Here is a 12,770-nt window from a genome sequence, read left to right on the forward strand (position 1 = left end):
GGGAGGCGGAGCTTGCAGTGAGCTGAGATCCGGCCACTGCACTCCAGCCTGGGCGACAGAGCGAGACTCCGTCTCAAAAAAATAAATAAATAAATAAAAATAAAAAAATAAAAATAAAAAAATAAAAAATCGGTCATTCCTAAAACTTGTATCCCTGTGTCTGGATAGTGGGGAAACCTTTTATGACATAAGAAAAGCAAATGGAGGTCGTTTTTATGTTAACAATTTCACATTTTAAATGAAAAAGTCCACCCAAACCGAGTGAGAGAGAATGGTCCATTTCCTGGAGGCAAAGTGATCGCCACTGTTGGAAATGCAAGGCTCTGGCCCGGTCTGGGAATATAGATGCCAGTCCACACATCCTGGGGTTCGTTTCTATGAATGAACCCCTTACTTTTCTCCAGCCCTCTCCCTGCTGCATGGCCTCCATGACCCTGGGCTGGACATGGCTCTGCCTGGCAGTATTCAGAGGGAAATGAATGGCAGGCTGTGATTGCTCATGTTGCTTAATTTAGGGACACTCTAGAATTATCTGGAGAAAGGATTTGAAGGCCAGATGTCATCTAGAACTAAGATCTGAAGTTTCTTTCTTTAACACGTTCTTCCTGTTTACTCTTTCCAGGCACCTACTGGAATCATGTTGTTCCCCGTGGGACAGCTTCTGCTACAAAATGGGCCTTTGTGTTGGCTTCTGCGGCTCCCACGAAGGAAGGTGGGTCAGTCTTAGCCTCGCTGAAAAATCTCGAGCATGGCTTGGCCATTGGGAGGGTTCAAACCATGGTCCGACTGTGGCCTTGTTGGTGATGGGCACGCCTCAGAGACCGGCCACATGAGGGTGTCAGAGGCCAGCAGCCCTTGTTAGCTGAGCGGAGGGCCCTGAAGTGGGATAGGCCTGACCAGGAGAGCCTCTGAGAGGGACTGAGTGTGATGAAGATGAGGGAAAACGTCCTTCTGAAGGAGGGGCTCACACAGTGCAGCCACCGGGGCTGGCAGCTGGTGACTTCTAGTGCCATGGCATGGACCACAGCTTCTTTGGGCACCTTCCCATCTCCCCTTGAGAATCCTTCTGTCACCTCCCAGCAGCTTCCTTCCGTCTTATTCACAGCCTCTGGATAACCTAAGTCCCACATTTGCACCCCATTAGGCAGACCTGCCCTGCAGGGGGGTGCTCCTGCCAGCTGCATTCTGGGCAGAACTCAGTGTCCCTACAGAGTACGGGGTTTGTGAGGGAGCCAGAACACCAGAGGGTGAGGGAGCTGGCATCTGCGGCCAGGAGAGGCAGTTCTCCCACCCAGTTAGCTGGGAACCCAGGCAGTCAGGTGACCTCTCTGGGAAGTAGCCGTACCTGCTCCCAGGATTGCATGAGGATGAAACGTGAAGATGCTGTGAAATCTGTGGTGAAGAGGGAATCGTTTGCTTAGTTGAAACCATTAGTCCCACTAGGATGCAGGTGACTGGGTCAGTACAATAACTTCTTACTCACCAGATTGTTCAGACCACAGTTCTGGAACCCAGAAATCTCTGAAAACAATAAGTTATTTATTAAGTTTGGTATAAATTAATTTGGCAGCAAAACCTGACCAGATCTCACATGGCTGCCTCCAGCCTTGGTTGATCTGTTGGCTGTGACCGTGTCCATGTTGCAGAGATGTTACCGTGCTTCACCGGGGAGCGCCTGGCCGCTCTGGGGTTGTTTTGTAAACCTCTAGCATACCCATTAGCTTAGGTTTTCAGAAATACAGAAAAGGTCTGAATTCCAAAACATATGTGGCCACAGGTTGTAGATAATACTTCAGATAATGTACTGTGACCAAGTTTTTAACTGCCCTAAGGATTATTTGCATTTTAAACAGAATCTGTTAAACCTAAAGGACTTTTTAAAAATGCTGGAGGGAATAAAAGGATGTGATTTTGAGGCAAGGATGGGAAGAGAAACTTTTCCAGCTTCCTAAGCCTTCTCCAGCAGCTGGCCCACCCCCCGGCCCCATCCCCAGAAGGCCCGGGAGAGCGCCATGGCGCCATCCTTCCGAGGAACTGCTTACCCTCCCTCCCTCCAGGGCACTGAGTTGATAGTCTTCTCCTCTTGGTAAAATTAACTTTCTATATTAAAAATGCTCTGGTGCCTTTGTTCAGTGAAAAACTTCCCAGCCCATGAAAACTGGGAAGTCAAAGCCACTAAGCCAACATTATGGCCGTCATAAAATCTCCTAAGCCTTGCCTTCTTTCCATTTCTTTACAACATCTCAGGCATGTTTCTTGTTAGTCGTGGTGTTTCCCTCTGCCTTCTCCCTTAAAGTGCTACACCACTCCTGCCTGCGTGGGAATGGGCGGGTGAGTGAGCCGGCCTCCGCGACCAGGTGGCCAGAGTCTGCCGAAAAGCAAAGGCTGCGTTGTGCATTTAGGGCAGGCAGCTCGGTGCAGACAGCACCTCGATGACAAACGTGACCCCTTTCTGCAGGAAGCTTCTTGTGGCTGTGCCAGAGCAGCAAGGACCTCTGCAGCGTCAGCGCCCAGAGTGCACAGTCACGGCCCTCCACGGTGCAGCTGCCTCCCGATGCCGAGATGCGCGCCTACGCCGCCTGCCAGGATGCGCTGTGGGCGCTGGACAGCCTCGGCCAGGTCTTCATCAGGACGCTCTCCAAGAGCTGCCCCACGGGCATGCACTGGACCAGGCTGGACCTCTCCCAGCTAGGTATGGCCGCCTCATGAGTACGCCTGCCGGTGCCCTGACTGCCCTAAAACCGCAACACAGCGTGATGTCGCACAAAACTTCCCGGCCTGTGTTCAACTCGTGAGAGTTCTGAGAGGATGTTTTTAAGTTGCTGGATTTCAGGAGCTCAGTTGGCTACTCTTCCAGACTAGACCGGCTCTGGGCTTTGTCCCTTCCCCTGCCCCTTAGAGTTTGCAGGGCTATCAGAACCTGAGGAGGGCGCACGTCCTCAGATCAAGGGGCCACTCACTGAGAGCAGCTTGAAGGATAGTGGTGATGCAGCTGCCTGTCAGTCTGTCTGAATATGGAACATAGCTTTATGACCTTAAAAGCTAAAAAGATGGGTGTTCCTACAACAGGATCAGTGCCACGTTTGTCCATCCCCTCAGGACAGTACTGGCAGAGGAGAGTGGTTTAGCACACAGGTGCCACCTCTCCTTCAGCTCAGCCAGATCCAGGAGGACCTGTACCCATTAGCTCCTGCTTTTCTCTGAATCTCCTCTCAAGAGCCACAGAGTAGGCTAAGAAATGTAGTGCTATTTGTAGGCTAGAAGCAGTGGCTCACCCTTGTCATCCCAGCATTTTGGGAGGCTGAGGTGGGTGGATCACCTGAGGTCAAGAGTTCGAGACCATCCTGGCCAACATGGTGACACCCTGTCTCTACTAACAATACAAAAATATATATATATATATATATTAGCTAGGCATGGCAGCGCACTCCTATAGTCCCTACTCAGGAGGCTGAGGCAGGAGAATTGCTTGAACCCGGGAAGTGGGGGTTGCAGTAAGCCAAGATCATGCCATTGCACTCCAGCCTAGGCAACAGAACGAGACTCTGTTTCAAAAAAAAAAGAAGAAAGAAATGTAGTGCTGCTATTTGTAAATAATTCATTCATGTTCCAAGAACTGATAACATAAGCCCACATTAGGTTTCTCTCTGAGTAGATTCTTGGTGGATCAGGAAGCGTAGGTGTGGTTTGCCTGCAGGTGGAGTTGTACAGATGGCCCCCAGGGCCCGGGTGAGCCCTGCGCTGGCAGCAGGACTGACTTAGGAACTTCCTGGCTGCGAGGCTTCCCAGCTTTTTAACTTACAACCAGCATTTGGTTATGTGGTAGATTTGAATTGTATAAGCATTTAATGTTTGAGAACTCGACCACATCTACTCACCAAAAAAAATAGGAGGGGGAGAAAGAAAGCAAGAAGCGGGCTGAGCACAGTGGCTAATCCCTATAATCCCAGCACTTTGGGAAGCCGAGGCGGGTGGATCACCTGAGGTCAGGAGTTCAAGACCAGCCCGGCCAACATGGTGAAACCCCATCTCTACTAAAAATACAAAAATTACCTGGGTGTGGTGACACACGCCTGTAATTCCAGCTACTTGGGAGGCTGAGGCACGAGCATCATTTGAACTTGGTAGGCAGAGGTTGCAGTGAGCTGAGATCCATGCCACTGTACTCCAGCCTGGGTGACAGAGCAAGACTCTGTCTCAAAAAAAAAAAAACAAGCAAGAAGAGAAGGGCTTGTCCCCCTTCTCCCCAAACCCCTGGCTGCCTTGCAGTCTGTATGCTACCAGCTGACAAGGAGAGCCTTTTGCCATTCTGTAAAGCAAGCATTGTCCTGGGCAGCCTGGTGGTGGTTGGCTGGTGGTGGTTGGCGTGCTCAGCCCTGGGGGCTCCTGCAGGGTGCTGAGTAGACATCACCTACTCTTTTGCCTGAAAAGGCCCCTGAATACTAACTCAACTGAAGAAGCAAGTTCTGTTCCAAGGCTTGGGAATTGAAGGTTTGTCCAGGGCAGTTTTTGTTCTTTGTTCTTTGGGCCTTCCCACCTGTCTTTTGGACCCACCAGTCACCATCTAGCTTTTTGAGAACACCCCACTCTCCGCATCAGTGACAGTGACTGATCAGACAAGGCTGAGGCTGAGAGTGGCCTGAACATTGGTGCTGGCTGACCTGTCGCCTGTCCTGGGAAGCCTTTCATTTGTTCAGAGACTGCACTGGTCCTGAGCCTTTCTCCAGCAGCTCCTACCCAGACTAACTGGAAAATGCCACTAGTTCCCTCTGGGGGTAAAAAGTCCAGGGCATGATGTGTATTCTCCCTGCTCCTGAATCTGGAGCACTGTGGGAGGCCATGTTCACCTGCACCATTTGCGTGAGAAGCAGAACTGTTTCCCTTGCACGTCCCCTTCCCAGCCCCTCCAGGAAGGCTGCCGCACCATGGTGGGGTTCAGAGTGAACGGGCATCGTGCCAGGTTCTGCGCTGCTGGAGTCAGCCCTGCCTGGGCCTCCCACCTCCAGCACAGCTCGTGCCTCCCTCCTGGCTCGATCCAGTCCTCCCAGCACTGGCTAGCTGGCCAAAGTGGTACAGGTCTCTAAAGTGTGTATTTGGGCTTCACTGGGAGGTTTCTCTAGGGGAGAAACTGGCTTGAGTGGGATTGAGTCTCAGTTGTGCAAGGGAAACAGGAACAAGTCCATCCTGAGTCCAAGATGGCCTTGGGCCCTCTGGTGTTCAGCAGATATTCATGGAGGGGATGGGTGTGTGAGTAGAGGGATGGCCTGGGGGTCCTGGTCGCTGTGGATGGGCAGGTTTTCACTGAGCCGCTGTGTTCTTCCTGCAAAATCATTAGCAAATTAATGTGAGTATCCAGCTGAGCCTGAAATGGATCAGACATGCAGTGGGTGTAAGGAAGTCACAGGCAGAGGTGTGGGAATTCATGGCAGAGGCAGGACAGCTGGGCCCCAGGCACGCTCTGGGACTCTGAACAAGCTGCTGTTACCTCGAAGCGCAGTTTGCTCCTCTTTCTTTTTTTTTTTTCCAGATGGGGTCTTACTCTGTCACCCAGATGGAGTGCAGTGGCACGATCTTGACTCACTGCAACCTCTGCCTTCCCAGGCTTAAGCAGTCCTCCCACCGCAGCCTCCCAAGTAGCTGGGACCACAGGCATGTGCCGCCATGCCCAGCTGATTATTTTGTTTTATTTTATTTTTTTGAGACAGAGTTTCGCTCTGTTGCCCAAGCTGAAGTACAGTGGCACAATCTCGGCTCTCTGCAGCCTCTCCCTCCCGAGTTCAAGCAATTCTCCCTGTCTCAGCCTCCTGAGTAGCTGATATTACAGGCACCTACCACCGCACCTGGCTAATTTTTTGTATTTTTAGTAGAGACAGGGTTTCGCCATATTGGCCAGTCTGGAACTGAACTCCTGACCTCAGGTGATAGGCCTGCCTCCACCTCCCGAAGTGCTGGGATTACAGTCATGAGCCACTGCGCACAGCCCCTGCTAACTTTTGTATTTTGGGTAGAGGTGGGGTTTCATCATGTTGGCCAGGCTGCTTGAACTCCTGACCTCAAGTGATCCACCTGCCTCGTCCTCCCAGTGTGCTGGGATTATAAGCGTGAGCCACCATGCCCAGGCTTGGTTTCCTCTCCTTTCTAATGGGAGCAGCAACCCCCAAGCCCAACTGCCCAGAGGATGCACGGGGCATCCTGTCTAAGTGTGGGCCATCTCCGGGCGGTGTGGTCATCCGAAGGCTGTGACACATCTTGCACATCTTGCTTGGGGGTGCTCTCTAGCCTTTGTTAGCTGCTGGTGGTGGGGCTTTTGCTTGTGTTGCCCCAGTTGGTGCCACAGGGAGGGCAAATCCAGCATCTCTTATTAAAGCACCACCTTGGTAAGTCCTTATCCTGCCCTGAGCTTTAGATTTTGTTTATTTATCTGAGTTATCTGGTTGATCTTGAAATGTCAGATTAAGACTCCTTTCCTGTTTCCTACACATCCTGAGAGAATGCAGCAAGTCCAGGGTTGGCAGCTTTGTGCTGGGGCAAGGGAGGTGAGCAGGCAACTAGGACCCCCAGGCCATTCCTCTGCTCACACACCCATCCCCTCAGTGAATATCTGCTGAACACTGGAGGGCCCGAGGCCATCTTGGACTCAGGGTGGACTTGTTCCTGTTTCCCTCCACTTTTGTTTTTTGGTTTTTTTCTTTTTTTTGAGATGGAGTCTCGCTCTGTCACCCAGGCTGGAGTGTAGTGGCGTGATCTCATCTCACTGCAAGCTCCACCTCCCAGGTTCACGCCATTCTCCTGCCTCAGCCTCCCAAGTAACTGGGACTACAGGCGCCCGCCACCACACCCGGTTAATTTTTTCTATTTTTAGTAGAGACGGGGTTTCACCGTGTTAGCCAGGATGGTATCGATCTCCTGACCTCGTGATCCGCTGGCCTTGGCCTCCCAAAGTGCTGGGATTACAAGCATGAGCTACCACGCCTGGCTTCCCTCTCATTCTTGAGACTCAGTCTCACTGAATCTGGGTTTCTGCCCTAGAAAGAGCAGCCACCTCCCCAGCCTTTACTATGCCAGGGTAGGGGCAGTGAGCATCAGGCCAGGGGCACCAGGTATTCAGTTATTGGGCTCTCTCCAGGTATGGTCTGTGTCCTGCAGGAAAAGTAGGTAGGTCAAGAGACTTCTTTTTTTATTTCTGTGTTTGTTTGAGACAGAGTCTTACTCTGTTGCCTAGGCTGGAGTGCAGTGACACAGTCTTGGCTCACAGAGAGCTCCGGAGGCCTCCTGGATTCAAGCGATTCTCCTGCCTCGGCCTCCCGAGTAGCTGGGATTACGGGCATGCACAGCCATGCCCAGCTAATGTTTGTATTTTTAGGAGAGATGGGGGTTTCACCATGTTGGCCAGGCGGGTCTCGAACTCCCGACCTCAACTGATCCGCCTTCCTCGGCCTCCCAAAGTGCTGGGATTACAGGTGTGAGCCACTGCGCCCCACCCAAGAGACCTTTTAGTAATGACATATTTAAGTGGGTGGATCACGAGGTCAAGAGATTAAGAATACTATCCTGGCCAACATGGTGAAACCCCGTCTCTACTAAAAATACAAAAATTAGCTGGGTGTGGTGGCATAAGCCTGTAGTCCCAGTTACTCAGGAGGCTGAGGCCAGAGAATCACTTGAACCCAGGAGATGGAGGTTGCAGTGAGCCAAGATCATGCCATTGCACTCCAGCCTGGGAACAGAGCGAGACTCAGTCTCAAAAAAAAAAAAAACAGAAAAAGCTTGTCAGAGATACATTTACATGTGTTCTCCCTTCAACCCTGGTATTTTCTTTACAAATGTCTTCCTGGTTGTATGAGTAGTAGGAAGCAGGCTTGGACAGCATGACCTGTGCTCCCTCAGGGACAGTGTTGACTTTGGGCAGTACTCACTCATTGTTGGGTCTGGACCATCATCAGTCTTCTCTAAATGGCAAGCAGAAATTTTAATTTCAGGATGGGTATGGTGGCTCACACTTGTAATCCTAGCACTTTGAGAGGTCAAGGCAGGAGGATCACTTGAGGCCAGGAGTTTGAGACCAGCCTGGCCAACATAGCAAAACCCTGTCTCTACTTAAAATACAAAAATTAGCTGGGTGTGGTGGTGGGCACTGTAGTCCCAGCTACTCCAGAGGCTGAGGCACGAGAATCGCTTGAACCCGAGAGGCGGAGGCTCCAGTGAGTCAGGATTATGCCACTGCTAAGCCAAGATGGCGCCACTGCACTCCAGCCTGGGCGACAGAATGAGACTGTCTCAAAATAATAATAATAATAATAATAATAATAATTAATTAATTAAAAACAAGGCCAGGTACAGTGGCTCATGCTTATAATCTCAGCACTTTGGGAAGCCAAGGCAGGCGGATCACCTGAGGTTGGGAATTTGAGCCTGGCCAACATGGTGAAACCCATCTCTGCTAACAATACAAAAATTAGCCAGGTGTGGTGGCACACGTCTGTAATCCCAGCTACTTGGGAGCCTGAGGCACAAGAATCCCTTGAGCCTGGGAGGCAGAAATTGCAGTGAGCCAGGATCACACCATTACACTCTAGCCTGGGTGACAGAGCGAGACTGTGTCAAAAAAAAAATAAATAAATAAATTTTAATTTCAAGGGTGAGGATGACTTTAGTGAAGTATCAAATGATGAACATGATTTCTGCCTTTAATTTTTTTTTCTTTTTTTTTGAGACAGAGTCTCGCTCTGTCGCCCAGGCCGGAGTGCGGTGACACGATCTCCGCTCACTGCAAGCTCCGCCTCCCAGGTTCACGCCATTCTCCTGCCTCAGCCTCCCGAGTAGCTGGGACTACAGGTGCCAGCCACCACGCCCAGCCAATTTTGTTGTATTTTTAGTAGATACGAGGTTTCACCGTGTTAGCTAGGATGATCTTGATCTCCTGACCTCGTGATCCACCCACCTCGGCCTCCCAAAGTGCTGGGATTACAGGCGTGAGCCACCGCACCTGGCCTCAATTTTTTTTTTTTAAGATACAGCATCCCTCCTCTTTCTGCCCCTATACAAATTACCAGAGCAATTTCTGCTATAGGATTAAATTAAAGGAATTGTTAAATTAAATGGTTGGCTGCTGAACCACGTTGTAGCGGTTGAATATGGAATTTTGTAGTGATTTATTATAATCCTAGTTTTTGGAAGAAAATTTGCATCACTTAGCAGATATTTAAGATGCTTATAACATTTCATTTCCCAGTACACATAAATATGCATTATGTCAGGCGTTGGATTGTTTAGCAAACTAATGAAATTTGTAATTTAATTTATCAGGTCACAGCATTTAATGAAGAACTATTCAGTGCCAGTTTATGCCGTTAGGTAACAAACAGGATTATATTATGCAGTAATTTATACAGAAAAGTATTTTATAAATAGTAAAACATTAAATAAATGCCACTTTTTGTTTTAAAATAATATGTTTAAGAAATAATCCTAAAGGGAAAATGTCTGCTTTGTTGAATAAAGTAATTAAAGCATTTTTTAAAAACAAGAGAAAAAAATAAGGACAAAACAGGGACAGGCAGGAAAATGTCAGTGTGTTTGCGTCAGCCAGGCTGGGCTGTGCTTCGGCAGCAAGCCCCAAATATCAGCGACTTCACACAGTGAACCGTGGCCCCCGCTTCCACGAAGCCGGCCCTGCATCTGTCCTCTTCTAGGGCAGTGGTCCTCCAGGTGGTGGTGTCCTGATCCTGCCTGCTTTGCTCTGCAGTTCTACCATTCGGTTGCTTCTGCTCAGAGCCTGTTGCCAGAACTGGTCATGCGATCCTGCCTAACTCTAAGGGAATGTGAGGGAGCCATGGAGTGTTTGGGGAGGATTGTGGTCTCTGCCACTGCGTTCACCACATCCTGACCGCCTCTTCCTTGGAACAGGCTCACAAACCTCATTCATCCAGGTGGCCTGGGTGACACTCTGGGGTAAAAATCTGTAGGAAAGCCCTCAGTTCCACTTTGTCATCTTTCACCTATCTCTTCGATTCAGAATAAGCTGGTTTATATGCTGGAAGTACATCATCTAGCAGTCTTTTCTATGTGTTCTGAAAGGGTGTTGACTGTGTAATGTGAACTCCATGTTCTGTGAGCAGCGTTGTTGCTGCCAACTCTGATATGCTGGCCTGGTGTGTTTTTGTCACTGTGACTGTTAGCATGATCACTGCTGCCTGTAGTTTCTCTCAGAGCCAGGTTGAAGACTCTAACGTAAAAGTATTTTTTAATTAGCATTTGTTTCTCAGCTATTTCTAGAGTTACTGCTGAAGGTACCTTATTTTGACTGGTACAGATCTTTGCATATATAATGTTAGAGTTCCAGGGAGTTCTGTTTGAACTCCCTGGTATAACATTCTGTACAAGATCAAGGAAGGAGAAAATACAGTTAATTTCTGGAATAGAGAAATTGTCATCTTTAGAAAATGCACAGAGGAATAATGATAATTTTTTGTGTAGCAGTGAATGAATAGCTTTAAGTTGATGTTATAACTGAAGACACATGACGAGATTTTCACATGGCAGAGTCGTGCCTCTGTGTTTTGCTACGCTCCGTGGGCTGTCATCTGATACCAGTGACAACTGTGCAAGGGCGGCACCTCCCGATTCTGCACCCAGTGTGGGGCGTCCTCTACCTGCCCCTCCTCCGGCAGCACTACCAGCTAATGGAGCCGCACACCTTTTAATCCCCGGTCAGAATAACCCATTAAATTTAAAATTGTCATCCAAAACACTATTAAGAAAATGAAAAACCAAACCACAGACTACATTTACAATGCACGTATCTGACAAAAGACCAGTACCTACAACGTGCAGAGAACTCCTCTAACTCAGCAGTCGAGAGACAGTTCATTTTAAAATGAGCAAAAACTTGAACAGGCACTTCACAAAAGAAGATATACAGATGCCCATAAGCATATTAAAAGATTCCCAGCGTCATTCCTTAGCAGGAAATACAAATTAAAGCCACGACATGATACAACTTCACCTCTCCTAGAATGGCTGCCGTGGAAAAGGTTCAGGGGCATGGGCGGCCAGAACCCACAGACACAGCTGTGGCCATGGAGCACAGGATCTCCACTGGGGAAACTGGCGGTTTCTTTAAAAATGAAACAGGCCAGGTGCAGTGGCTCACGCCTGTAATCCCAGCACTTTGGGAAGCCGAGGCGGCCAGATCACCTGAGGTCAGGAGTTCAAGACCAGCTTGGCCAACATGGCAAAACCCTGTCTCTACTAAAAATACAAAAATTAGCTGGGCATGGTGGCAGGCGCCTGTAATCCCAGCTACTTGGGAGGCTGAAGCAGGAGAATCACTTGAAACCGGGAGGCAGAGGTTGCAGTGAACCGAGATTGCACCATTGCACTCCAGCCTGGGTGACAGAGCTAGACTCTGTCTCAAAAAAAAAAAAAAACAACCAGGAGGCAGAGGTTGCAGTGAGCCAAGATCACACCACTGCACTCCAACCTGGGCGACAGAATGAGACTCTGTCTCAAAAAAAAAAAGAAGTCAGTTCAGCAGTTAACTCAGGGTAGAGGGCATTGGCTAGAAGGGAGTTGAGGGAACTTTTGAGGGTGACTTAGTTGTTTAAAACCAATTGGGCTGGGCGCAGTGACTCACACCTGTAATCCCAGCACTTTCGGAGGCTGAGGTGGGCGGATCACTTGAGGTCAGGAGTTCGAGACCAGCCTGGCCAACATGGTGAAACTCCATCTCTACTAAAAATACAAAAAATAGCTGGGCATGGTGGCACGTGCCTGTAATCCCAGCTACTCAGGAGGCTGAGGCACTAGAATCGCTTGAACCTGGAGGCAGAGGTTGCAGTGAGCCAAAATTGCACCACTGGCCAACAGCCTGAATGACAGAGCGAGACTCTGTCTCGGAAACAAACAAAACAAAAAACGAACAAAAAACAAAAACAAAAAAAACAATTTGACTTAACCCTGAAGATCTGTGCATTACGCTGTAGGTAAAGTCTCAGAGGTCAGAGGTTGCTGATGCAGAGGACCCAGGCCGACCCAGGTCCAAGCCTTAGATCCTCCTTTGCCTCCTGGCCTGGCCACCTCCTGCCTTGTGGCCCTCAGCAGATCTCTTTCTGGCTGAGTCCCGATGGTCTCGTGGGTGAAGTGGGATGACACTCATTGTGTGTCACTGTTGTGGGTTTGAGATGAGTGTGTGAAGACCTGACTGACAGCCTGTCCACAGCAGCTGCTCAGGAACTGTTGACTACTGTTCTTTTAGCCAGACTATTATCAAATGTAATTTCTGTTTTTAAAAAACTCTTCCCATTTCCTTTCTCTTGCAATCAGCCTCAATAGCAGTGAGAAATGAATAAAAATGAAGATTCTTTGGGAGACTTAGTTTTGTTTTTTTGAGATGGGGCCTCGCTCTGTCACCCAGGCTGGAGTGCAGTGGCACCATCATGGCTGTCTGCAGCCTCTACTTGCTGGGCCCAAGCGATCTCAGCCTCCCAAGTAGCTGGGACTACAGGTGTGTGCCACCATACCCAACTAATTTCTGTGTATTTTTTTTTTTTTTTTTTGAGACGGAGTCTCGCTCTGTCGCCCAGGCTGGAGTGCAGTGGCACCATCATGGCTGTCTGCAGCCTCTACTTGCTGGGCCCAAGCGATCTCAGCCTCCCAAATAGCTGGGACTACAGGTGTGTGCCACCATACCCAACTAATTTTTGTGTATTTTTTTTTTTTTTTTTTTGAGACGGAGTCTCGCTCTGTCGCCCAGGCTGGAGTGCAGTGGC

General features: G+C 49.3%; 1 protein-coding gene across 1 annotated transcript in view; it reads left to right on the plus strand.

The window, feature by feature from the left end:
- Positions 1–12,770, plus strand: part of TECPR2 (tectonin beta-propeller repeat containing 2) — a 135,489-nt gene that overhangs the window by 90,945 nt on the left and 31,774 nt on the right. The window contains exons 13-14 of the mRNA XM_017851491.1: positions 583–712; positions 2,459–2,692. Coding sequence (XP_017706980.1) covers positions 583–712; positions 2,459–2,692 — 364 coding nt within the window. The remainder of the gene's footprint in view (positions 1–582; positions 713–2,458; positions 2,693–12,770) is intronic.

The sequence above is a fragment of the Rhinopithecus bieti genome, unplaced genomic scaffold (genome assembly GCF_001698545.2).
Source record: "Rhinopithecus bieti isolate Rb0 unplaced genomic scaffold, ASM169854v2 scaffold_34310, whole genome shotgun sequence".
NCBI classification, from domain to species: Eukaryota; Metazoa; Chordata; class Mammalia; order Primates; family Cercopithecidae; genus Rhinopithecus; species Rhinopithecus bieti.